We start from the raw sequence: 25,295 nt of genomic DNA on the forward strand, positions 1-25,295 counted from the left end.
GAGCTATATTAGCTTTTATGTTGGGGTTGTTCCATATCCCTCTGGACGATTGTGAAGAATTGTATCGCAAGTTAGGATCAGATGTTTTTAAGCAGAATGTCATTGTTGGAACAGTCAAAATGGGTTGGAACCATGCCTTTTATGACAGTGATATCTGGGAAAAAATGCTCAAGTAAGTGAAAAATGATCAGGTAAAAATTAATTACTATAATGTTTAAGAGCTTTTGGCTTTGTTATTGTTTCACTGGTAAGCAAATTCTTAAAACAACTAGAAAGGATTAGCATATACTCTCATTCTTTTGAAATAGCTGTTTTCATATTTACCAAAACATTGAAAGCCTTTAATGTAATGATTTCTGGGGAGTAAAGTAAGCTTTAGTGCACTGATTTCTGATTATATTCCTGTGTGCTTACCAGCTCTGCTTGATCTGACTCATTACAGATCTGCTGCAGATTTTACTAGCCACCTGCTGTGCCTTTTTTCTTATAGATGTGGTAAGAAATGAAATAATGTGCTGTAGTAGGGATTTTTATTCTTAGCTGCTATACTGAGAGGTTTTGCCCATTGCCCCTTTCTTTGAAAACAGAAATGAGCAGTAAGGATTGCAATAAAAAAAAAAATCTGTGCCAACGTTGCCAAGGGAATGGTAATTGTTCATACATGTGTATACAAATGCATTAATGACTATTCAGGAGAATTCGCTGGAATAAATTTTAATATTCATTACAAGTTTTATTACTTAGTTTTATGCAACTGTATTAGTAGTTCCATTGTTTATAATTTTTAGCAAACTGATGTTGTAGTTTCCCAAACAGTCTAAGCTGGTACTTCTACTGAAAGAACTGAAACAACTTACTCTGAGAGCAAATGTGAAATGGTAAAAAGCTTCTTTGGATAAGTAATGACAAGTTCTTTTGGGAACATGATTAATGTGTGTTACGGTATTGAAAGAGTCTTTTTCTAGACATTATAGTGGGAATACGTGTGCTGCCTGAGTTTTAAGCATTTTACTTCTTTGCTGAAGTGCAAACAGAGGCTTCCAAGCACTTCTCTGTGTTCTTGCATATTTTTAGGAATAAATGTGTTTATCAAATGAATATCATTAGTTTTTCTTCTCAGATATGTGGAATTCCTCCTTTTTTCAGAATTGACATTTTCTCTGCCTTCCCTCTTTTCCTCCCTGCCCAACTACAGGAAGTCTTGTGAAAATCAAAATTACCTTATGGAAAGTAATTTACATGCTTTTAATTAAAATGCTGTTATTCTTTGCAGCTACATGTAACACGTGAGGGAGGTAAAGCATTATACTCCTGTGCAGTGGACAGAAGCCAAGTAATTATTATATTATCCATAGATGAAATTAAAAATTAAATTTACTGATAAACAAATGACTTTTTGTAGACCTAATTCTGCAGTGTTGAAAGAGGCTATGCCTACGTAGCATTTTATTGAAACCACAGGGATTCCTGCAGGCCTCTTTGTGATGTGGAAGCCTACAGTAAGAAGGGAATTGAAAGCCTCATACATATATATATATATGCACATGCATAGCATCTCTTTATGACAATAGGAAGGTCAGGTCTAACTTTCAGTCATTGCATGGGGAAACTGCTGCATGTTTTGTTTTAAATTTAAAAACCTTATCTGTGCTGGTGGAGTTTTGTTTAAATGGTAGTAGGCTTGTCAGCCTTGCTTGAAATAGAGAGTATCCATTTACAATATACAGCTGTGCAGTACAGCCCTACCGCAATATTGATGGCATTGTTTTCTGTCAGAAAATATTCTTGCTGCAAATAATTAAGCTAATGTTGCATGCATTCATGAGGCGTATAAATTCTGTTTCAGAAAATGACAGCTAATTTTGATTAACTAACTTTTTATTCTGAGTGCTGTAGGAAATTGATTTTGTGTTGTACATACATGTTTAACTCTTCTTATATGTTCCTTGAATTGCAGTTTGAGGACTAGTTAACCCATTGCTATTAGAACTTTGTGAAGAAAATTATACTTAGTGTACATCAGTCTAGGTAATGCCATATTGAATTGCATTTGTACGAAGTACTTGTCTTATGGTTCCAACTCTTCTATTTTCTTTTGCCTGTTGTTTACATACACAATTTTCTTCTTTCCTACTGTCTTGAGAAACTACTGGAGAAGTTTGGTGAGCAGCTGGGGGTTTTTACAAGCTAACTAAAGTCCCTTACTTGCAATTTGTAATCTTGAGAAGCAAACAAGCACTGTATAGGGGGTATGGTAAAAGTTACATGTTCTCTGTTGGTAGGAAAATGGATAATGCATGTGTTTGGGATTACAAGTAATAATACTTCAAACTTGTATCTATTATGCAAATTGAAGTATAAATTGAGTCTGCTCTCCAGTGACTAAATGGGCAACACATTCTGTACCAGTTAGTCACTGCAGACATACTTAGCAGATTTTGCAGCTTTATCAGTGAGATATTCTGTATCTTTATGGAACACACAATAAAAGTCTCTCCTGTGGGTTTGGTAAAGATGTCACAGTTTCTTGGTACTCTTGCTGTTATTGTTGTTGTTAGAAGAGGGTAACAGTTACAAATTTGCCTTTTGAATCGAATACCCTTTCTCCAGACTATTTGATTGCACTCTGGCTGTAGCCCATTAGAATGTTTCTTTAAACATATGCTTGGCAATATGTTCTTCATAGCATTATTGAAATAAGTGTTGCAATATTATTGACTCGAAGCAATGAAAGAGCAGTATTTGTAAAGGAGACTTGTTTAGGTAGGTCATGTCTAGAGGACACTTGCAGACACAAAGCAAATAAATAGAAAAACAGGATGGCAAATTAAATTCTGCCTGAAGTAATAACTCATGAGGAAAAATGTAGAATGCTTACAGGATTTTAACTTTAATATCGAAAGTGATTTGGGTGTTGTCATGGGCAATTCAGTGAAACATCTGTATGCTGCTTGTGGTAAAACAATTATTCACTGTGTGATCGTTGGGATTGAAAATACAGAAAATATTACAATGCTCTTTTATTAATCTATAATACAGTTTCATCTGAAATACCATTTACAGGACTAGTTACCCCATTTTAGAGAATGCTTCTGTTGCAAGATTGGTAAAAAGTAGCCAGTGACCTAAAGACAACTCTCACAAAGGGATTAGGATGCTTTATTGTTAAAAAAAAAAAAAAGGAAACAAGTTAAAGCAGTAATTTGAGATACTAAGATATCTTGAATTACTCTTCTCATCTTTTCCTGAAGAAGAAGGGGACTATTCAATAAAACTAAAATTAGGAGCTTTTCTCTTTTAACACAGTTTGTGAATAAATGGAATTAGTTGTGTTGTGACTTTTGTAAAGAAAATAATTGAACAGTGAGGCTTGACAAAGACATTTATATAATACACAATTACAGTATTAATGCTAGCAACAAAACTAAGATAATTTTGGAGGTGATATTAAAGTTTTATCTTTAGACTTTAATGTCTAAAGTTGCATTGTAGTTTAAGGGATTTCTTATACCTACTGTGAAGCATCATTTCCTGGCCTTCATAAGAAACAAGATGTGAGAAAATAATTATTCAGTTCGACTGTTCCTGTAATTAAGTAGTGGATATTGCTGATGTAGTTTTTAAATCTTAGCATTCAGAGTTCTGGGAAAAATACCTTATACAGATATTTAGGAAGAAGTAAATGGAAGTGATGCAAATCTGCAGATGTGTCTCAATCTCACCTCTGTCAATCTCATCTTTTATTTCTTAATATTCCACCTCATGGTTCTGTGTGCCTCCATCTCCTTCTGTAATCTATTAGTGAGTGTAGATAGCACTCTTCCCCTTCTGGTTGGCAGTTATGAGACTGGAATTAATGCATTTGATGGAAAAAAGAAAGTAAAACAGTGCTATTGACATAAGAATTGTGTCAGCAGCAGTCTTCAATCATAGCACTCGAAGCTGTCCTCCTTTCTTCCTCTCAGGGAGACATACACAGCCATCCTTTGAGCACAGATATCCACTAGTGGAACAGTAAATTGTCCTATCTTCAAATATAGTTTGCTGTCTCCATTGAGGATTACTGCTTTTGTAGCATTTAAAGCTTCTTTTGCCTTCTGACCCAAGTAGGTTGATAAAGGTGTTGTTTTTAACAGTGGAAGTGCAACTACCTACTGTCACAGTAGTGGAAGCTATAGATGGATCATCCCTTAACAACACCACATGGAATCACCTTACTTAAAAGTGTGGGGCAATACTGAAAATCATCCTTGCAAGATAAGGGGGATGCATCGCCTGTGTTTGTGTGGGCTGTGTTCAATTGAAGGATGGAAACTTGCTGATTTAAATGAAAGCCTGTTTGGAATCGTTATGGATGAGCACCCACTCTGCAGAATTTTATACCTTTATTGTAAGCAAGTTGAAGTTGAATTAGATGCTGATACAAGATTATTGGCTAGTATGCTGGTATATTCCAGTCTCCTGCACTATGCAGGAGGGCTACCTTCTAGTTAGCAATTAGAATACTGACCCTAATGCTGTTGTGATGATAAATTACAATGCTGACTATTTGTGTGATTTCACTGTCAGATTTATGAAAATGTATGCACATGAAAAAATTACACCTGAAAAATGCATTTAATAATGAATTATTGCTGTGGAAGATTACGTGTAGATACTTTAACTCTCTTCTAAATCATGTAGGATGGTGTCTTTCTTTTCTTAGCTTTTGTTTTCATAACAGTTCAGGAAAGTAATTTTTATTGCTGTAAAACTGCTTGATAAAGATGCTGATTTTTTTATTCTTAAATGCATCAAAGTACTTAATTTTTCCTCTCACAAAGTAATCCTGCTGATCTGTGGTTAAATATGTGGTGAAGTGAGTAACTGATTCAAGACTTCAGTCACAATTCAGACTAATTTCCAACAGCCTAGAAGGTTTGAAATATTGGTCCATTGAAGACAACTGTAGAAATCTAATCATTAAAGTTAAATCCAAGCATTGCTTCTTTTAAATGCAAAGTTTTCGGAAATAAGAATGACAAAAATGTCTTTTGTTCCTGCTAAACTGATGGAGCTTTTTTAATTTGTAGAAAAAAAAAAAATGGGCTCAAATCTTATGATTGAAACTGCAAGGAATTCCAATTGTCCAAAGGTAAGTACAGTTTTCTAAGGTAAATGCTAATTGTGTATTCCACAAGTACTTTTAGGAGTTCTGAGTAAGAGTACTATTGCTACAAGGATATTGGATAACCCATGCTTTCATAGGATAAAAATTCATTAGATTCTTAAATTTCTGCAGCAATTTCTCCTATTTTAATCAATACTTTAAGTTAGATATGTTTCAGAGATGTTAAAAGGCTTATAAGCAGAGAATTACTTAGGACAACTTCTTGAGGTTGTGCAAAGCTTGTTTTTTGTCATGTAAGAGAATTATAGTATCTGGAGATCCTGTCATGTCAACTGTGATCTCTGTTGTGTAGTGAGAGGGTTTCTCTTCACTCTGTCTGGATTACCAGGTTTTCTCCAGTCACATTGATAGACCCCAAGATCTCTACTCTTCCTGTATGATCTAAAGGGTACCAATTAATTGGAGGGGTGTTATATACAGCAGCAGCACAAGAGTGAAAGATGAGAAAGCATGGGTATTTTATTTTTGGTGAAGGATAGGGTGTGAAGAAAGAAGAGAAATATAATAGGACGTATTTCAGAACAATCTGTAATTAACAGGTGTTTTGGTGTCATAGCACTATATTCAATGCTTTACTGTTAAATGGAAGATATTCATAGAAACGTGCTTGACTGATGGCGTTCCTAGTCTATGTCTAAAACAAGGACATGAAAAGGCCAGACTGGTATGCTGCTTTCTGAGAGAGCAGCTATCCTACATTGACTTGAAAGTTATCTTTGAACTAGGATCTTTGGCTTCCTTCCATGTTCTTCAGCAATAAAATGTAAGTATAATTAGAATTGAAACTAGCTATTCCCAGTAATAGCTTTGTAGTGCTGGCAGTGGTGGCACTCTTTACAAGGCAAAGCAAAACCAAAATAAAACACACAGTTGTGTGCTCTCTGCTGTTAAATTCATGGTGAGATGGATTTTTCCAGAAGGTGCTCGGCACTTTACAACTTAGACCACATCATGAAGTGGAAGCATATATGGGTATTACCAAAAGTAAATTCAAGCATTGGTTTGATTAATTTTCTTTTAAATTTTCCAACTTTTTTTTTCTTACTGCTTCTAGTAGTGCTTAAAACCAAACTTTCCTTTTGACAAAAACAGGAAGCTTTTCTTCCATCAAATGATGGAGTACAAGTCATGCATGCGTTTTGCTTCTGCGTTCTCGTGTAGAAGTTATGCTTCTCTTGTTTCCTTCTGTATAAGGGTGGACTTACTGTGAATTAAATTATTTAACTTATGTAGCTGAAGTGTGGAAATGAATACAGTGATATCGCAGCATCATCAGCTGCTAGTGCCGTTCAGTAATGTTTCACAAAAACATGCTACTCTGTAGAATAATAAAATGGAATGGAATGCCCACTTGTCTGCTGGAGAGAATTGCTCTGAACAAGCCCTGCCAGGCTGGGTGCATCGTCACTAAAAGGTCTTGCACATTGGAACACTCACCCGTAACTACAGATACTCGCACCTTGAGTGATTGGCTGAGATTTGATTTATTTTTTCTTTTGCAGTCTTATGTTTTGTTGTCTAGAAATACCATTTTGGCTTTTCACTTAGATTTATGTATGTGAGTTTATGTTAACAACATTTCAGTGTCCTTATAAAAACCCTTGGAAGATTTATAGTTGATCTTTTGTTTTTTCCTTTGGGAGAGATTCTTCCTTCAATCTTCTAACTCAGGTTGCAATATTAAGTCGTCATTTTCTTGGAGAAAGAATTTGGTTGATGTTTCTAACATTTGTGTTTAATAGCATTGTTGCATTGCTGGTTACAGGCTTTGCAGAATGAACTACTATTCATAAAAGCAAAACATCTTAAAATCATATAGGTAACACCAGCTTTTTATATAAATATCAATGGATAGATATTGGTAGAAAGAGAATAGATAGTGAAAACAATTTCAGGTTAAAAACAGCATTTTCTTTAGGGAGTTCGGGGGTTTTGTTTTGATTTTTTTAATTTTTTTTTTTTACTTTTGCTTTTTAAAATTTAGGTAATTTTAAAAAGTAAAAAAGTAATTGAGTAGAATTCCAGAGACACGTTTAATGTATAAATTGAATTTCATATTGTGGGTAGTTTTCATTTGCTACTGTTATTATCATGTATAACTATTTTTGTTCTTCCTCACTCACTAGGTAGCTGCAGTAAGCACCATTGTAAACAGAGGAACACCACTGAAAGCATTTGTTTTTAGAAACTACAACCACTTTCCTGGTGTTAAGTCTCATTATATTGGAGGCTGTCAGTATAAACTGTGGCAGGCCATCAGAGCATCATCTGCTGCACCAGGCTACTTTCAGGAATATGTTCTTGGCAACGATCTTCACCAGGTAAGTTGAAATCTTCTCCTTTAGTAAATATTTTTCAATATTATACCTGAGAAAAAAGTTGTCTGAATTTCTGAATCAGGACTAAGCAAATAAGTTGGTAGCAAAAAGACAATCTAGGACAGGTAGTGGTAAGAAAGGAAATTTTTATCTTGTATAACGCTTACAGAACTAGAAAGGGTATAGGCTTAAAAGTCTTAGTCTTCTCAATGCAAACTTAAGCTCTTCTGCTGTTCCTTTCTTCTCTGTCTGGAAGGAAACCTTATATGAGTTGAAAATTGCTTCTGACTTCCTGCTTACAATTGGTATTTCATTGAGCATTATTTCACTGAGCAGATGGTATGACTTAAAACCTAACTTACTGTGAAGTGTGAAAAAAATCAAGTCAGGCATTTCAGTTTTCCTTTTATTGGCACATCATTTCAGTTTACAGTCTACTTTTAATTCTTGCCATTGATAGCTATTAAGCTCTACCCTGGTTCTAAGCTAGTAAAAAGAATAAGAGATGCCACGGCAGTAAGATTAAACTCAGAGGACAACTGCAAGAGAAATTCCTGTGAGAATAAAGCAATGTCTCCTATCAACAGTGTGCGCTTTTTTTATTGTATTATAGCTTCTGTTGGTGACCCTGGTTAGTAAAGAGCAAGGCAAATTAATTTCTTTAGTAGTTCTGTAACTGTTGTATTCATGTCCTCAGTGCCCCTTTTTTGATCTGCAGTTCTCCAAGTTTCAAAAGCACCCTTTTTACAGGACATACTAATTTAAAACTATTAGCATTTGTTTTTTTAAAATATTTGTTGCGGTTCCGTGGCAGAAAGGACTACAAAGGGTGACTGAATCTGAGACATTCAAAGACAGCCCAGGATTCTGTCACTTAAATTTAAAGAAAGCATCTGTTACATTTCCATCACATTAATTCATGTGATGGCATTAGTCTTAACTACTAGAAAACAAGAATAGCATCTTTTAAGTAATAAGATGTACCTGGATCTCACACAGAGTTTCTCATGGTACCCATTAAAAAGCTGTATAATCTTAGGTTTTGGGGTTTTTGAAGCTACAAATGGAGTAACACATCAGATATTCCAAGCCTATAAGCACTGCTTGAAATCCTGAAACACGGTCATCTTCCATCTGGCCAAGCAAAGCTGGAAAGGGAGCTGCTTTAGCCTTTGGAGCTGTTCCAAGCTGCTCCTTAACTGCTTGAATGGGTCAGCGTTAAGCTATGTGCAGCACTCTTCTTCCTCTTCTCACCTTTCCACCCCCTCTTTCCTTGAATTGAGAGTACATCAAAGTCTGTCTGTGCTTCTGTGTGAAGAATAGCTAAATAAAAAACATGTTTTAAACTTCTACGTAGTGCTTAGGCAATTGTTTCCTTGTTTCTGAATTGCCAGGCTTGCGTGAAATGCAGTAAGGTGGATATTAATTTCATCTCTATTTACTTTTAAGTTCAATTTACCAGACTAGAGAATGTGTGATTAGTGTTAGAGATCAGATGCAGTATTCTCAGACACACAGCTAGAATGAAGACAAGTTAATTTTTCCTTACTCCAGACTTTTTGGACAAAGCCTTTCCATATGATCTTACAAACACTGCTTCACAAACTCTCCATTCTTTTCTATTTGATGTATTTTAATTACTAGAAAGCAAGGGCTTAGGATGTGGTTTATCTTTGTTAGCCATAAAGGACAAAAAATGTCATCAGTACTAGAACTGTTCCTTGTAGTAGAGCTAGACGCTAAATTTTCTGACTTAAACCTTCATGTAATCTGAAAATTCCTCTTTTACCCAGGCATGATAGTTAAACACTTTTGAATTCTTTTAGAATCCAAAGGTTGTCATCTCTCATGCTTTTCTTTCCCAAGATTACACTTTTCTTACCACATCTCTATTTCCATAATTACCTACTTTCTGTGGGATGCTCTTGGGTATTTTTGTGGACAGCTGACTAGCAAGGTGCTACATGGCAAATGCCCCATAACTCTCTTCATGCAGATTTGTTTCCAATTATAAATCCACCACTGCACACTCAAGCTACCCTAAATTACCTTGTTTTAACCCTGGAGTAAGAGCCTCCATGGATGTAGCAGACTGTTTCCTTTATGTTCATGAGTGTAATGGTACCTCAGTGGAAAATGCAAGGTAATCAAGAGTTTTATCTCTAAAGTTGAACTGAAAAAAATACATATGCATAAATATGATTTAAAAAGTAGAATCCTAAATGCAGTTATATTCTGTTTAAAATAGCTTTGTGATTATTTTTAAAGTATGTTAATAACTGAGTCCTTAGTTATAGCTCACATAAAAAATATGAGATAGTAGATTTTTAAGTGCCTTTACTCTGAAAGTGCACTGCAGTTGTCATTTTAAGTTCACTGACCAGGCCATGTACGATAGTGATTGCATTTGTAGTTTGTATGGAAATACTTGCTCTTTTCTGTCTTACTCTACTTTAAGCTTATACACTATGTAACAGCTTGGGCTGCTTTTGAACTGCAGAAATAAATGAAGCATAATGTTGTTAGACCTTCTTAATAGTACTATGATTTCTGTAAAGTACATGAGCACAGTGTGCATTACTTGTAAATAATAATTGATGCCAAAGGCTTCAGTATTGTGTATGCAGTACAATGCAGAAGGATGATGCTCTTTTGAGGATTTTTTCTTCTTTTAATGGATTGGAAACTTCCATTAATTAATCAACCTAATCTCTTTTCTGAACATAAACCATAATTTACATATAATCTGCTTCTGCAGTGTTGATATTTCTAGATAATTCTAAGAATAGAGATGGCCAAAATGTGAAAATTATTGTAAAATGTCTGTGGAAATTCAGAATATTAAATATAATGGGATTTCTTTCCTGGCTTTGAAGTTTGGGACCCTAAAGGATTATATATGGAGACCAGGTTTCGTATTCGCTTATCAGTCAGTTGTACATTTAAATATGAATGAAAAGCACTTATGACTCTTCAAATGTGTGAAAATACTTACTTTGATAATGAAAATTTAGCAGATATTTTTTTATGGTCAACCTGCATATTCTTGTTTTATGTTATCTAGCTTTTGTTGAAATTGGAGTCCTTTTGTAAACTGTGTGAAGTAGTTGAATAAGAGTTATGTGCAAGGTTGAGATTAATTCGTAAAGGTTTCATGTATTACTCTAGACCTATATGCTGGAATCACTGCTGAAGTCCACTGTAGCTGGTCACTTTAACTCTCACTTTTCTATAATACATATATTTATATATGCATGTGTATTTGTGTTCACAACTGCGTGCTCTTTCTCTGGGAACATTCCAGTGTGACTTCCTGTGCTTGTCACTGTAAATGTTCGAGGGGATTGTAAAGTGTCTTAATTTATTAATAGAGTAATGAGTTATTTTTGCAATTCTTCTGATGCAATTGTTTAGAAAGAGATTTCTGGGTGCCTGAACATTTATTCTGATTTGTGCTGCAGGTCAGCTGATGCCAGTTTTGTTAAATTTTTGCAGAATGTAAGCAGTTCAAAACCGAACAGCAATATTTACATTCAGGTCAATCATGCCATGCTATCTGGTTCCACTCTGCCAAGTAGGAAGAAACAGTGCAGCTGTTGGAAGATGGGGGGAGAGGGATTAATATTCTTTGTGGTTCAAAAGAGGAACACATTAACATTCAAAGGGATTTAATCCCTGTAACATGCTTCTGCAGGAACTGTGCAAGTCAAGAGAGACCAAGTCATGATGTTACAATATAGAAGCTGTATTGCCACATATGTCAGCTTTTTTAAATATTAAAGTTGATTTATGAAGCACTGAGGGTCTCTTAACCTCTCTGCAGTCCTGTTACAACCAGTGAGTTTTTTTCCTCCTTCCCATGAAGGGGGATTGTTCTTACATACATACTTAACCTCTTTTTTTTTCTTTTTCTTTTATTCTTTCCCCTGTAGTGTGAAAAGCATTTGGGGTACTCAATAATGTCACTTCAGTACACAGTACAGTAGGCTGAGGAAATTGCCAATTAAAAGAGCAATATAAGATTTAAGAAAATTATACACACTTCATTTACCAGGTTTTACAGCAAAAACTAAACTTGTCCCACAGGATTAATTAGAAGGGCAGCAGGGCTTTTGTGTGTGTGGTGGTGGTGAGTTTAAGTCACAGATTTTTCTCAAAATAAAATATGATCAATTTAATTCAAAGGACTTGATCAACTTTTTCTTGATTTGCTTCCTATTATTTCATTGCTGCAATACAGTTCCATTTATTAAAATGCCGGTGGTGACTTATAGTAGTGTTCAAATAATTGTATTTTCTTTGAGCAAGATCAGATACTAACACAGTTAAATTGGCAGCTACTCTGTTAGCGGAGTTTTAATAATGCGGGTGTAATAGGATGTGCGGTGAGAGCACAACCTAGAAATGTGAAATACGTATAGTACAATAATATGATGTAACTAAAATTTCAAGTCTCATCTTCATTAAAATAAGATAATGCACAGCTCTTTTGTATTTTCAAGCTTTTCCCTTTCTGTGGTTAGGCAGTAAACCTGTGAAGCCATTTAATCTTTGTAGCTTGTTACAGGAGAGGCCTTCAAAAGTGATTCGCTTAGTGGATCCTACCCTAATTGGTTTTACACGGTAGCTTTTAAAATTAGATTCAAGGATGCTTCCCAGGCTCTAAGAAGACATAGAATATAGGTCACATTGAAGTTCTTCTCATTCTTAGGATACGCCATGGTGATCAGTATGCACCAGAGCTTATGCAGACTGCACTTTAGTAGGTGTATCTTGTTCTCACAATGATAGAAACAAATATTTCTTTGTTTCTCTGTCTCCTTGTTACCATACACATTTTCCTACAGCCTTGAAGGCAATGTTGCCTGCTGTTTAAGAAGAGGAAATTTACTGGAATGTGTTAACTACATGGATGTGTTCATTTCCTTTTCTCTTATGGGTTCAAGAGGTTTGGTTACCAGGTCTTAAGGTGGATGTGTATGATGCGGTTTACCAGCCTTTGTGAAATTGCTGTGGTTACTGCACCAATGGTATTATACAGAGCAGACTGCTTGCAGGATTCCCTGGCGGCACTTCCTAACTGAGATGTTACTGGAAGATTTGTTTAGTGAAATGAAATTGAGAGTATGTTTTGTTTAGACACTTAACTTGGATGCGTTTTCATTTTTATCTCCAATGATTCAGGGTGATGCTTTGCTAATGTAATTTTCAGAGTATTTCTTTTAAAACAAACAAAAAAACCCAAACCTCATTCCCAACTAAGCTGTGTTACATTTAACTATTTTTTTGCTAATATTTGTTATAAAACAAATCTTGTAAAATCAGAAGCATCTGGTATAACGAATAATTAGAAACTGAGTCAAATTGGTACCCTCTGCACAGACAGTCTAGGTTACTGCTCTCATGTTTTGATGTTACCGGCCACCATTTCTTAGATAAAAAGAACAGCTTACTGTTGATTCTTGATAGCCTGTAAGTTTTATTTTCCTTGGTGGTATATCTGACTAATTGTGACTTGAACGTGGCCATATTTCCCTATGGAATGGCCTGGCGATATTCATTGCAAACGAAAGCCTAAGAATGTAGTGGGACTGTTGACATACTATTAGCTTTTCCCTTAAGGACAGCTCGTTTATGGTATGTAGTGGTCTGGTGCTTAATGCAAACAATCACTTCATACTTTGTCAGCTATCATCCAGCCTCTAATTTGCATTCTCTGTTGTAGTTTAGGACCTAACCTGACCTCGTCTTGTTGTGGTTACAGGTCTTAGTAGTGTGATAGGAATAATTTTCACTGTGTATGCAAATTGTGCATAAAGTCAGTTAGTTCAAAATCCAGTGCATTCCCGTTAGTCGAATAGGGCACAATGTCTAAGCCCTATTTCCTGAACTGAGCTTCTCTTCCAATTCAAGGATTAATTTATAGTCTTAATTTTGCAAATCCTAAATCAGTTGGCAATATCTTCAAAGCTTCTTTTCTTTGCGATGTTTCTTTTACTGGGAGTATATTTACACTACTCTTTTTAGTAGTAGATATATTTTAGATTGTTGGCTACAGAATTTATAATTATTTCAGCTGGCATTTCTTTATGAAGTAAAAAGGTAAGGGAGTATAGAACGAAACAGTTTCCCTCAGGTCAAATTCAGTCCTCTGTCGTGGTTGCCAACTGCATCATAGACTGTAGTTCATAAACATGTGAAACTGTCCTTGGTGTTGCTACCCTTGTAGAAGGTTATTTCAAGAAGATATTTCTTTATTTTTCTCGTGGCTAGAAAATTCCTGATTTTTCACTCTGAAGTCTGTTCATAGCTAATGGATACAAATTGTCCTCGTGCCAGTAATGTTCTCCAGTTTAATTAACTTTTCTTCTTGTAGCATTTATCCTACTGATGTGTATATAGAAAGGACTCATACACTTTTTTTTATTTTGTTAGTCTAAATATGCCAGTCCGCCTCAATCTTGCAAAATAGGCTCTGTGTTCTCTTGATCATCCTAAAGGTCCTTCATTGCACCTGCTGCAGTTTGAGTCATCTTTCTTGAAACTGGACTACTCAGCGTGCTTTGGCTTGACCCAAGACATATTGTGCAAAGTTGAATGATGTATCAGATTCAAAATTAGCATTTCTAAATTAGAAGCAAAATTCAGAGGAGTTACTTTGATCAGGCTGGAACACTATTCTGGACGGTGTCTTAACTGTGTCATGTACCTTCTACAGTGTTTGCTTTTCTAGTGTCTGAAGGGAAATTGTAGTTTTGAGAGAGCCTTACAAAGTAATTAATAAGCAGAAGACATTTCTTTGAGGATTTTAAAGGAGCATCTCTGCCTCTCCTTAAGTAACAGAATCAGCTCATTCTGAAATTGTTAGAAATCTGGTGTACAGTAGGATTGCATTAATATCTGTCACTAATGAAGGCCTCTGTTGGGAATCAGTATAGTGCAGAATCCATTATAAATTGTATGTAGTTGACCCAATAGCATCCCTATTAGCATGATTATGAAGCAAGGGTGAATCTTTCTAAATAAATTGCATTAAATATTTGTATAAAGAGATAACTGTAAGCCATCGCATTCTTTATAGAAAATTCTCTCATTTTAAAAAAAAATAATCTTTCGTTACTCATCTCTCATGCAGAGAAGTGGATCAGACCCACCATTAGACTGAAGCTAAAACAAACTGATTAGTGCACTGCACATTTTAGAGATTTGTCAGAAATCTTAGCACCACTGTCCATTGCTGTCATCAAAATATAGAGGAAACAATTATACTTCTGTGCTGTTTCATGTTTATAAGACATTATATATTTTATGGGGTGAAAATAGTTTGTGCAGGGACATAAAGCACTTCATCCTCACTAGTGCTGTGACCAGACTGACTGACAAGAGGAGAGCCATAGTTAGCATGATATTTCAAACATTTTTATCTACATTGAACAAAACAGGTTAATCATGTAACCTTTCTATTGATAAATTAGTGCTGAACACCACAGGGACTACTTTATTGCACAGTTAAATCTGAATGTATAGATTCCTTTTTAACAAAACATATATTAAAACCACTAATTTGGTAGCTCAGTGATGTTTGAGCTGATTTTACAGAATGATTCGCCAAGGCACACCCGTTTTACTTACTGAAACTAGTGAAAATGCATTTAGTAGTTAGCTTTATTTTTCTAAGTAGCCCCTTGTAATAGTGCAGCAACTCTTCAAACTCCTCATTTGAAGCAATAAGCCCTATCCTTAATCTGCGTATTTATTATCTTTATGTTGACTTTAAACATGGGCTACTGAAAAGTATTTTTCAAATTCTATTGAGAATCTGAGCCTGCTTGTCCTAGCTGCGATGGCTTTGTACTGATTCTGTCTCTGCTTTTTCACAACGACAATGAAAGTAAACAACAGAGCAAGTCTGTAAAAGTGAACTAAAATGCAAAGCATGTCTGCATAGGCAGTGAGGTGAAATGGTTACTATGGAGCCAACAAACTCAGCTTCCAAATATCAGGCTTGCCTTTCTTAATTTATATATCCTTCACCCAGTGCTAGATTATTTTCTTCACAAAGCTTAGCATCATTTAAGTGGAACTGTGCAGCACACAGGAAGTAACAGAGGACAATTACAGGGCGCAACTTGTGTCTGACAAAATTAGGAAATGCAATGATATCCTACAAATGTACAGAGTATTCCGAACTTGTAGAAACAACTGCCCATGGTAAAGTACGGTTCAAACTGATTTTTTTTCAACATCTTAATTTTAAATAATTGATTCTACAGTTTCAACCTCAATATATGAGAGGTGACTTCATGCACATTCACCATAATTATTTGAATCAGGCAAGATTTTCAGAAAGTTCTGTACTACCAGCCCCCCAAGTTGTCTGGAGCATTTGTTTTCATTGAAGCTTCCCAATGTGTTTTCCTTTTGACTGTAGAGTTTACTCCCCTCTCTTTGATGATGTTTAACCAGGCCTCTCTTTATCCCTAGAACTGGGAAGGGTGTTTTCACCAGAGAGTTTTCATTGGAGCATATGCCCTACTGAAGGTGCATTTTAAATGATTTATGATCTGGTAGTCAAATCATGAGGGAGCTTTCCCTGACTACTTTGCAAGTATCAGACTACTTAGAGAAAATATTAGCTACAGCTTTAGATTTTTGGCTAACCAACAGTAGGCGCTAAAATTATGGTTACAGTTGCATTAAGGATTTTTTTGAAAAACCTATATGAAAAAAACATTTCTTTTAGATCACTTGGGAATTAGTTCACAAAATGTTAAACAGAACAACAATTGAATGTTTACCACGTCAAAATACTTTGGCAAAACACTGAAAGTAACGTACCAGTCCCTGAGTTCACTGCTTTACCATTTCTAACAAGCATGGGTTTATATATATCAAGCTCTGCTTTAAGATTAATATATTCAGTTACTTCCATTATTCTTATTAGTGATGTTAAAAAGAAAAGGTGCCTTCTCTGCTGTTTACCTGCATGATGACAGTAGGAAAGTTAGAAACCCCTTTTCAGCCCTTACTTGCATTAACATTCCTATTCTGGCACTTTGTGTTTAGTGAACTGCCAGCACATTAAGTTGATTTGGAGCATGGAGTGGTTTTGCAAAGCTCAGGATATGAGGAAACGTGTAGTACTTGCTGGTGCACTGACCGTAGCAGCACAAAAGAACACAAAAGGGAAGAGATGACTCATGTATGTTTGGGAAGTGGAAAAGAGAGTTTACAGTTACTTTGAGAACTTGCTAAGAGCTGGTGAAATGTGGGGAAGGCCAGGCAATGTGTGCCTGGGGAACAGCTGGAGTGAGGGGTCAGTTCTGACTGTTTGCCTAACACCGAGTCCCCAGTCAGAACTCAGGACAATTGCACGTATTTGTGTTTATCAGCAGTTCAGTCATCTGAAGAGTTCCTGTAAGTTACCCTTTCAGTTACAGATTCCAAGGTATGAGTTTAGATTTAGTTACTGTAATATTATTATTCAAATAGAGAATAACTTCAACAGAACCAGAAAGAAAAAATTAAGATAACAAATTTTGCAGTTGTCCAAAACAAAGTGACAGATAAAACACAGAGGAATTCAGAGCAAGGATCAGAGAAGATTCTTTTGATCTCAGTATGTCTCATGTACAAAACTGCAGTGTCAGTCACCTGGAATTGTTTTCCAGTGTCTCCAGGACAAGCGTGAAGAAAGATCTGTCATCATGTCTTAAAACTACTTTTAAAAAAATTTAGATACAGCTTTCATATTTCTGTACTGATAGTTTAATATATTTCTTGGGAAGAGCTTTTTGTCCAGTTTTATGAAGAGAGAGGAATTATTTAGTCAGAAAGATTAGTTTCTGTCTTTTAATCTTAGAACTGGAAAATTCTTTGTTTTTCTTAGAATTCACATACATCTGAAATCATTATTGCAACTAATTTTAAAACTTGCAATAATTTTTCCACAAGAATTTCAGCCTTTGATGTAATTAGCCCTAAGGTTTCTGGAGCTGCATAATTAAATTACTGCAATGTTTCCTTCATTGACTCCTTAACAGTCAGATTTAAGTAGTAACATTATTTATTGCTTCAGTTAGTTGACCACTGTAAGCAAAAGAGCAATATAATAAAATCTCTGTTTAAGAGAGTAAGCTGATTTGAAGCACAGTATTGATTGGGATGTGGTCGTCATCAACCATAAGCTGTTTGGAGGGGAAGAAAAAAAATTACTGCCTTCCTTATTGAGTCCTACTTCTAACTTTCCAAAGATGACATGTATCTATATAAATACTGGAAGCTATGTTAAAGGTGCCTAAATTGAAAATTGTAAGAAATGGATATTTACTGTCGTTTCAATAAACCTAAATTGGAGAATGTTTAAATACGGAAATCATTGCACAAAGCTGTTGGTTCATTGTGGATCATCACAATACACATTTGGTATGTGTAGGTATGTCTACTTTACCTTACTTGGGTCTTTTATTTGTCAATATTGCAAAAACATTGTAGCATTCTAGTATTATATACCCCCCAACTTTTGATGACACTAATTTTCCTGTGGTGAAGCAATCATGTTTAATTAAATTATATTGACAAGATCAGTGGAAATTATTTGGTAAGCATGTTTTTAATCTAGGATTTAGAGAAAAAAATAAGCACCACAAAGATAACTATTAAGATTTTAGATTAAGATTCATGGGGAATTATATAAAGGACAATAACATCCTTGTATTTAGTTTTCTGTGTAGAAGTTAATTCAAACATAAGCAAAGGATAATAAGCACTGAAGAGACCATTCATTTTAGCAGTGTTTTGAGCAAAGCAGACAGTATCCAGAAGGAGTTCAAAGAGCTTTTTGTAGGTTGAAATGAAAGCTTAATTTAAAAAATAAAAAACCCCAGTAATCCTGTTTTTACTTATTTATCTAGCACAGCTGTAGTTAAAAGGAGTTTCTGTAAAATGTTTATTAACTCCAAAACTTTTTTTATTCCCAGCTATTTTTGAGTTGCTTTTTTGTTTCTGTTCTTGGAATGTGATGGTCATGTATGGGATACAAGATGTTCAGGGACCTTTAGGATGTAGGGAGCTTTTGCATAATGCTTATTGTAGCCAACATTCTGTTTCTTTACTTTGCATAGAATTTGAGTGGCTATAAAGATCTTCGTATCTATTATTGATAATATTTTTAGCTTAAATTTTGCCTTTATAATTGTTTTTTTAAGGTATTTCCAATATAGAAAGTCCTTTGAATTCAAAGTCCAAAATAATCTATTTCTTAGTTGAAGTGAAGATCATTTTACTTCCAGGAAGAGCTAAACATACTTTTTGAGATTTGCTGGATTAAAATCTCTTTGAATGCTGCTTGGACTTATTGTCAGTCATACTAATTCCTATTAATCCTAAACTATGTGATCCCAGCCAAATCACCTACGCTTTTGACATGTTGCTAGCAAAAGGTCCTCACTCCTCACTCCCAGACTTACAAGAGTAGCCTTTGTCCCTATTAGTCTTGAGCTGAATTCTGATCTTCAACTTAAAGAAGCCTCATATTCCCAGGGCCTGGTCCTCAGGGAGGCTTCAATCATCCTGGTACCTGATGAAAGGACAATAGAGAAGAGTTCAAGCAATCTAAGAGGTTTCTCAGGTGCATTAATGATAACTTCCTAGCATAGTTGATGGAGGAGCCAACAAGGAAAGGTGGTTTGCTGGATGTGATGCTTATGAAGAATAAAGAACTGGTCAGGGACATGAAAGTTAAAGAAAGCGTTACCTACAGTGACCATGAGATGATGGAGTTGAAGATCCTAATGGAAGGGAGCAAGGAAAAAAGCAGGACTGCAGCCCTACATTTCAGGAGAGCAGACTTCATCCTCTTCAGAGCTCTGCTTGGAAGAATGCGATGAGCCTTGGGGAGGAGTGGTCCCAGAGAGCTGGCTTATACTCAGTGATCACTTCCTTCCCAACAAGTAGGAAATCAAGGAAAGATGACAGGCATGGATGAACAAGGAGGTCCTAAATGAACTCAGACATAAAAAGGAAATGTAAAAGAATACAAAAGGTGGAAGCAGGGGTAGGTGACCCAGGAGGAGTTTAAAGCTCCTGTCCACTCTTGCAGAGATGGAGTTAGGAAAGCAAAATCCGTTCTGGAGTTGAATCTGGAGAGGGATGTGAAGGACAACAACAAAGGATTCTACAAGTACATAAACAGCAAAAGCAAGACTAGGGAAAATATGGGCCTGCTACTTAATGGGGCAGGGGAGCTGGTGACAAATGACATGGAAAAGGCAAAGATGCTTAATGTTGCCTTTAGCAGTAAAAGTGACTTTGAGTAATCCCAGGCCTCTGAAAGTAGATAGAAAGTCTGGTGCAAGGAGGACTTAAGTTTGGTGAAGAAGAACCAGGCTAGGGAGCAGTTAAACTAAATGGACATAAATAAATTCATAGGGTTTGGTGTGTTGCACCCAGGAGTGCTGATAGGGCTGGCTGATGCCATTGTGAGATGACTTCATGATCTTTAAATGACCGTGGTGATTAGAAGAGGTTGGGAAAACAAATACCATTCCCATCTTCAGGAAGGGCAAGAATAAAGTTCTGAGAAACTACAGGCTATTTGGCCTCAGCCCAATTCTTCAGGGGATGATGGAGGAAATTCTCCTGGAAAGGATGTCCAAAGTCATGAAGGACAAGAAGGTGGTCATGAGTAGTCAGCATGGATTTACAAAGGGGAACTCATGACTGACCAACCTGGCAGCCTTCTGCAATGAGGTGACTAGCTTGGTGGACAAGTGGAAAGCAGTGGATGTTGTTTACCTCAACTTTACTAAAGCCTTTGACACCTGTCTCCCATAACATCTTAGACAAGCTGATGAAGTATGGGTTAGATAAGTAAACAGTGAGGTGGATTGCAAATTAGCTGAATGGCCAGGCCCAGAGGGCTGGGATCAGTGTCACAAAGTCCAGCTGGAAGTAAGTTACTAAAGGTGTACGCAGTGGTGAATACTGGGACCAATATTATTTAATGTCTTCATTAATCACCTGGATAATGGGACAGAGTGCACCTGCAGGAAGTTTGCAGATGGTGCAAACCTGGGAGGAATGGCTGGTACACCAGATGGTTGGGCCACCAGTCAGAGGGACCTCAACAGGCTGGAGAATTCTCATGAAGTTCAACAAGGGGAAAGGCAGAGTCCTGCATCTGAGAAGGAATAACCCCATGCACTAACCCACACTGGGAACTGACTGGTTGTAAAGCAGCTTGGCAGAGAAGCACCTTGGGGTCCTGGTGGACAAGAAGCTGAACATGAGACAGCAATGCACCCTTGTGGCAAAAAAGGCCAACAGCATCCTGGGCTGCATTAAGAACAGTTGCCAGCAGGTCAAGTGAGGTGATCCTTCCTCTCGGCACTGCTGAGGCTGCATCTGGAGTAGTGCCCAGTTCCCTACTACAAGAGAGACATGAGCATACTGGCACGAGTTCAGTGTAGGCTCACAGAGATGATTAAGGGACTGGAGCATCTCTCAATCTGAGGAGAAACAGAGAGCTGGGACTGTTCAGCCTAGAGAAGAGAAGGCCCAGGAATGTATGAATAAAGGATGGGAGGAAGTGATGATGAGGGAGCAGTGCTCTTCTCAGCTGTGCCCACTGGCAGGAAAAAAGACAATGGCACAAATTAAAACATGTGAAATTCCAGCTGAACACAAGGAAATTTTTTACTATGAGGATGGTCAAACATTGGAACAGGTTGCTCAGAGAGGTTTTGGAGTCTCCATTTGTGAAGATACTCTAAAGCCCAACTGGACATGGCCCCAGGCAATGTGTGTACTAGGTGACCCTGCTTGAGCAGTGGTGGTGGACTAGGAAAGCTCAGTAGGTCCCTTCCAACCTAAATGATTGTCATTTTCCAAGTCTTAAGTCCAGGCTATAGCATTCTATGTAATGACTGTGCTTATAAAATAGCTTTGGCCAAGCTTAGCTCTTGTGATTTTTACGTTTTTATTATTGTATATTTTTCTTTTAGAACTGCAGGTACTGATGTAGATTTTGTTACAGAATATATCCTTGTAACACCTTGTAACGCAGTAATAAACATTTTAGGATGCATGCTTTTTTAATTGTTTAAAAAGCTGTCAGTGTGCGTATCTGTCTTACCTAAGAGGTCTTCAGAAGATGAAGCCATAACTTCTTCAGATATCTCTGAATGCTGCTGTTTCAGCCTATCTCTTCTATGCAATACTTGCACAGCAGAAGTGACCACAGACCCAGGAGCTGCTCTGACGGTGTCCACAAGCCCAGGAAGCCTTGCTAGGCAGCTGCTGCAGAGCACAGACAGAACGGTTGCACAAGAGAGGGAAATTAATGCTTGTTTGATTTATTTTTGTATATTAATGTTATGCTAGTTTACTTTTATACTTCAATTTCTTTAATGACCATATGTTAAATATAGTACTATCATTTGTATTTATTTTTAATTTACAGGATGGAGGTCTGCTTCTAAATAATCCGTCTGCACTGGCAGTCCACGAGTGCAAGTGTCTTTGGCCAGATGTCCCATTGCAGTGTCTGATCTCACTGGGCACAGGCCGATACGAAAGCGAGGGAAAGACAAACGTCACATACACCAGTCTGAAAGCCAAACTCACAAATGTTATCAGCAGTGCAACTGATACAGAAGGTTGGTGTCTTAAGATACATTTGTACTGTGACTGTTTTCATTTTTTTGTTTCTTAGAATTATAGTTCCAATTTAGAGAGCAATCTGCAACTTTCTGTCTTTCCCCTTCTCTGCCCACCCCATTGAAACTACTTGAAGCACGTTTCTCCATAACTCATTCTGTATAGTTGGTGTTTTAGTATGTGTATTACAGGTTTTCTGGAGTCGATAATATGAATGCATTGCGTAGCCTTATATCTGTGAATCTTCATCTTCAGTATGTTGTTGCAAAGCTCTTTTAGTTTATGAGGTCTCAACTGTTAATATAAGGTTGATGACATAGGTATACTAGAGATAAAAAGACACCTTAAGATCAGAATGATAGTGATAATCCAACAGGTTTTATGGAAAGTGATGTGGTTTTACTTGTGCTTCAGAATAAAGCACAGGAATTGATTTCAATAGAAAAATCGTATTTTCTTATAGAACATTAATTGGTTTTCAACAGCTTTAGAAAAAGTATTTTAGTTCACATCTTTTCTATATGTTTTTAGCATGTGCTTTCCTAAGGACTAGACTGTATCTGCCAGTGACCATGACTACCATTGCTGTCAGGAGAAGCCAGGCCTGTGTTTTCCAAACTAAACTCCTTTCCTAGGATGGCAGTACACTGGAACTCTATCACTAGCAGTTTACATCTGTTTTGTTTTTATAAGCTGAGGAAATATTGTTGTGCAGATGCTTTTTGTTTTTCCTCTTACAAAGGGAACTGATACTGTAAAAAGCTATGGATCAAGAAATATTTTTACAGTCTAGATCTCTTGCTGCATGATCTCTGTCAACTAGTCATTAGTAACAAAAAGCTAGATTTTGGACTGCATTTGCTTTTTGCCCAGTCATGGGAAGGTAATGGGAGTTGTGGGAAGGAGAGATGTGCTGTCCACTTTCTATCAAGGGAAGAAATTGTTCATTGCAGCAGAAAAATGGGGAAAAAATATGACTGGGGGAAAGGAGGAAAGGAAAGTTTATTGTGGAGACCAAAGGAGAAGAAATGGACAGAGGGGAGAGTAGATTTGAGCAAATGGGAAGTTATATTATGGAGGAAAAAGACGACAGGATTAAATAGGGCAAGAAAGACTGGATGTGGTGAGACAAGGACAGAGACACAGCTGAGTAATTTGCAGAAGGGACCAAGCAGAGAAGACTACAGGTTAACAAGAATCTTCTGCTGTACTCTCACCCTTGATGGTTGTTTCACTTTAAAATTTTTATATAATAGTAAAAGAATGGGGAAGCATGGTAAGAATGCGAAGATTATGGAAATAAGAGAATGAAAGATGAAAGTAGTAGTGGAAATGGAATTTTAAGGGAACCAATAAATAGAAAAGACATCTAAAAGGAGACCGAAAACAGAGGAAAAAAAGGAAGATATGAACTTAAAAATGCATTACATAGCCAGTTTATTATTGTATTAGTTAACTGAACTGTTATAATTTAACAGGAACATTTTAAATTAAATGAAGTTTAAAGTCAAGCCCAAAATTGGTAGTAATATATATAAAAAATAATTGGAAAGAAGGCTTTAAAACTACATGTTTTTAATGTCTTTGACACTAGAGAAGAATATGTAGCTATTGGTTTCACAATGCCTACTTCCATTAGTACTGAATGTAACAAATAATGGGTGTCCTAACACAAGTTACATTCCCGCTCTTCAGAATGCACTCTCATTTACATAGGAATAGCATGTACATCTAATTAAAAATCTGGTTAGCTGCAAAGCTTTCTTAATTGTCGTATCAGTGAAGCTGTCTTAGAATAAAAGATGCTAAGATAAACCAAGCTACAGGGTCATTAGCAAACCTTCTAATGAGAAAGGGTTTTTGATCAGGCAGTGGTGGAAAAACATTTACTCAGCAAAGCAGCCCATATTTACACTTGCTGTGTCACTCCAGAGCACTTGTTGTTTAAAGACCGCAGGACCATTTGTATGTCTGTTGTAAATGTAACTGCTTACTTTATTTTCTGTACAGAAGTTCACACCATGCTGGATGCACTGTTACCTCCAGATACTTACTTCAGATTTAACCCTCTTATGAATGAAGACATACCTCTGGATGAAAGTCGTAAAGAGAAACTCAATCAGCTGCAGACAGATGGAATTCGTTATTTAGAACGAAACGAAGAAAAGCTCAGAAAAGCTGCAAAAATATTAACACAGGAAAAAACAACTTTGCAGAGACTTCAGAACTGGCTAAGATTGAAGGCTGACATGTATGAAGGCCTTCCATTTATTTCCAAGTTGTGAATATGTGATGTATGAAAGATCATAAATGTAAATCTTGTTCCAGAAAATCTGTTCAGTACTGTAAAGGTCTAATGTTTATTGGGGGTAAATGACATCTTTGGAAAGCTATCAGAATTCTGGAGAAAGCAATGCAGGCCGGCTGTTTTGTGTACACTTACTTGATACAAGGTTTTATGGTGTTAATTATTTTTTTGAACTTTATGGATCTTACTGTTGCTCTACTTCAGTTTGTTAAAGTTGGTAAAATTGAAAATTATGAAAACAATTGTGGTATGCATTTTATGGATGTATGTACCATAATTATGGTGGCAGTAAAACCTTATTTATCAACCACCAGGCTTAAAATTACTCAAAATTAACAACAAAACCAAAAAAAATCCTCATTCACTCTAGTGTATGCAGTGTACCTGTTAGGCTCTTACACAGCCAGTGAATTTAATAGAAATACGGTGTTCTTACAAAAATGTTGCCTGTGTTAATTGCACTTTTACATTTGAAAGGTAACATTTAAATTCTTTTTTAATTTTCAGTGGTTTTTGTACATAAAAGTATTGAGAAAGATGTTTGGATGACTATAAATGGCATATTAAATTATCAGAATGAACTGGTATTTTTAGCCCTTGCTGTTTATTGGTTTTATTGGGATAACTTCAGATTGGTTCTTTCCTTATTCAAAAATAATCCCAAGCCGCAAAACTTCACTTGAGCAGCTACTACTCTCTAATGATAAAGAAAGGAAAAACTTGAAATAGTTTGCTTGTTAAATGAACTAGAAACTTGCTATGAAAGCCTTGGGTTTGGATGCCAAAATTCAGCTGTCTAGTCGAGGCCGGGGGGGGGGGGGGGGGGGGGGGTGGTGACAGC

General features: G+C 36.4%; 1 protein-coding gene across 1 annotated transcript; it reads left to right on the forward strand.

The window, feature by feature from the left end:
• Positions 1-24,762, forward strand: LOC104543444 (calcium-independent phospholipase A2-gamma-like; the record flags this gene model as incomplete). Its single annotated transcript, XM_010188058.1, is given in 5 exon segments — positions 1-176; positions 5,057-5,134; positions 7,297-7,491; positions 21,950-22,145; positions 24,157-24,762. Coding segments are annotated over 5 exon segments (920 nt in total), but the record flags the coding sequence as incomplete, so codon positions are not given.
• Positions 24,763-25,295: the final 533 nt, after the last annotated feature.

This window comes from Mesitornis unicolor, unplaced genomic scaffold, assembly GCF_000695765.1.
Source record: "Mesitornis unicolor isolate BGI_N332 unplaced genomic scaffold, ASM69576v1 scaffold48507, whole genome shotgun sequence".
Lineage (NCBI taxonomy): Eukaryota > Metazoa > Chordata > Aves > Mesitornithiformes > Mesitornithidae > Mesitornis > Mesitornis unicolor.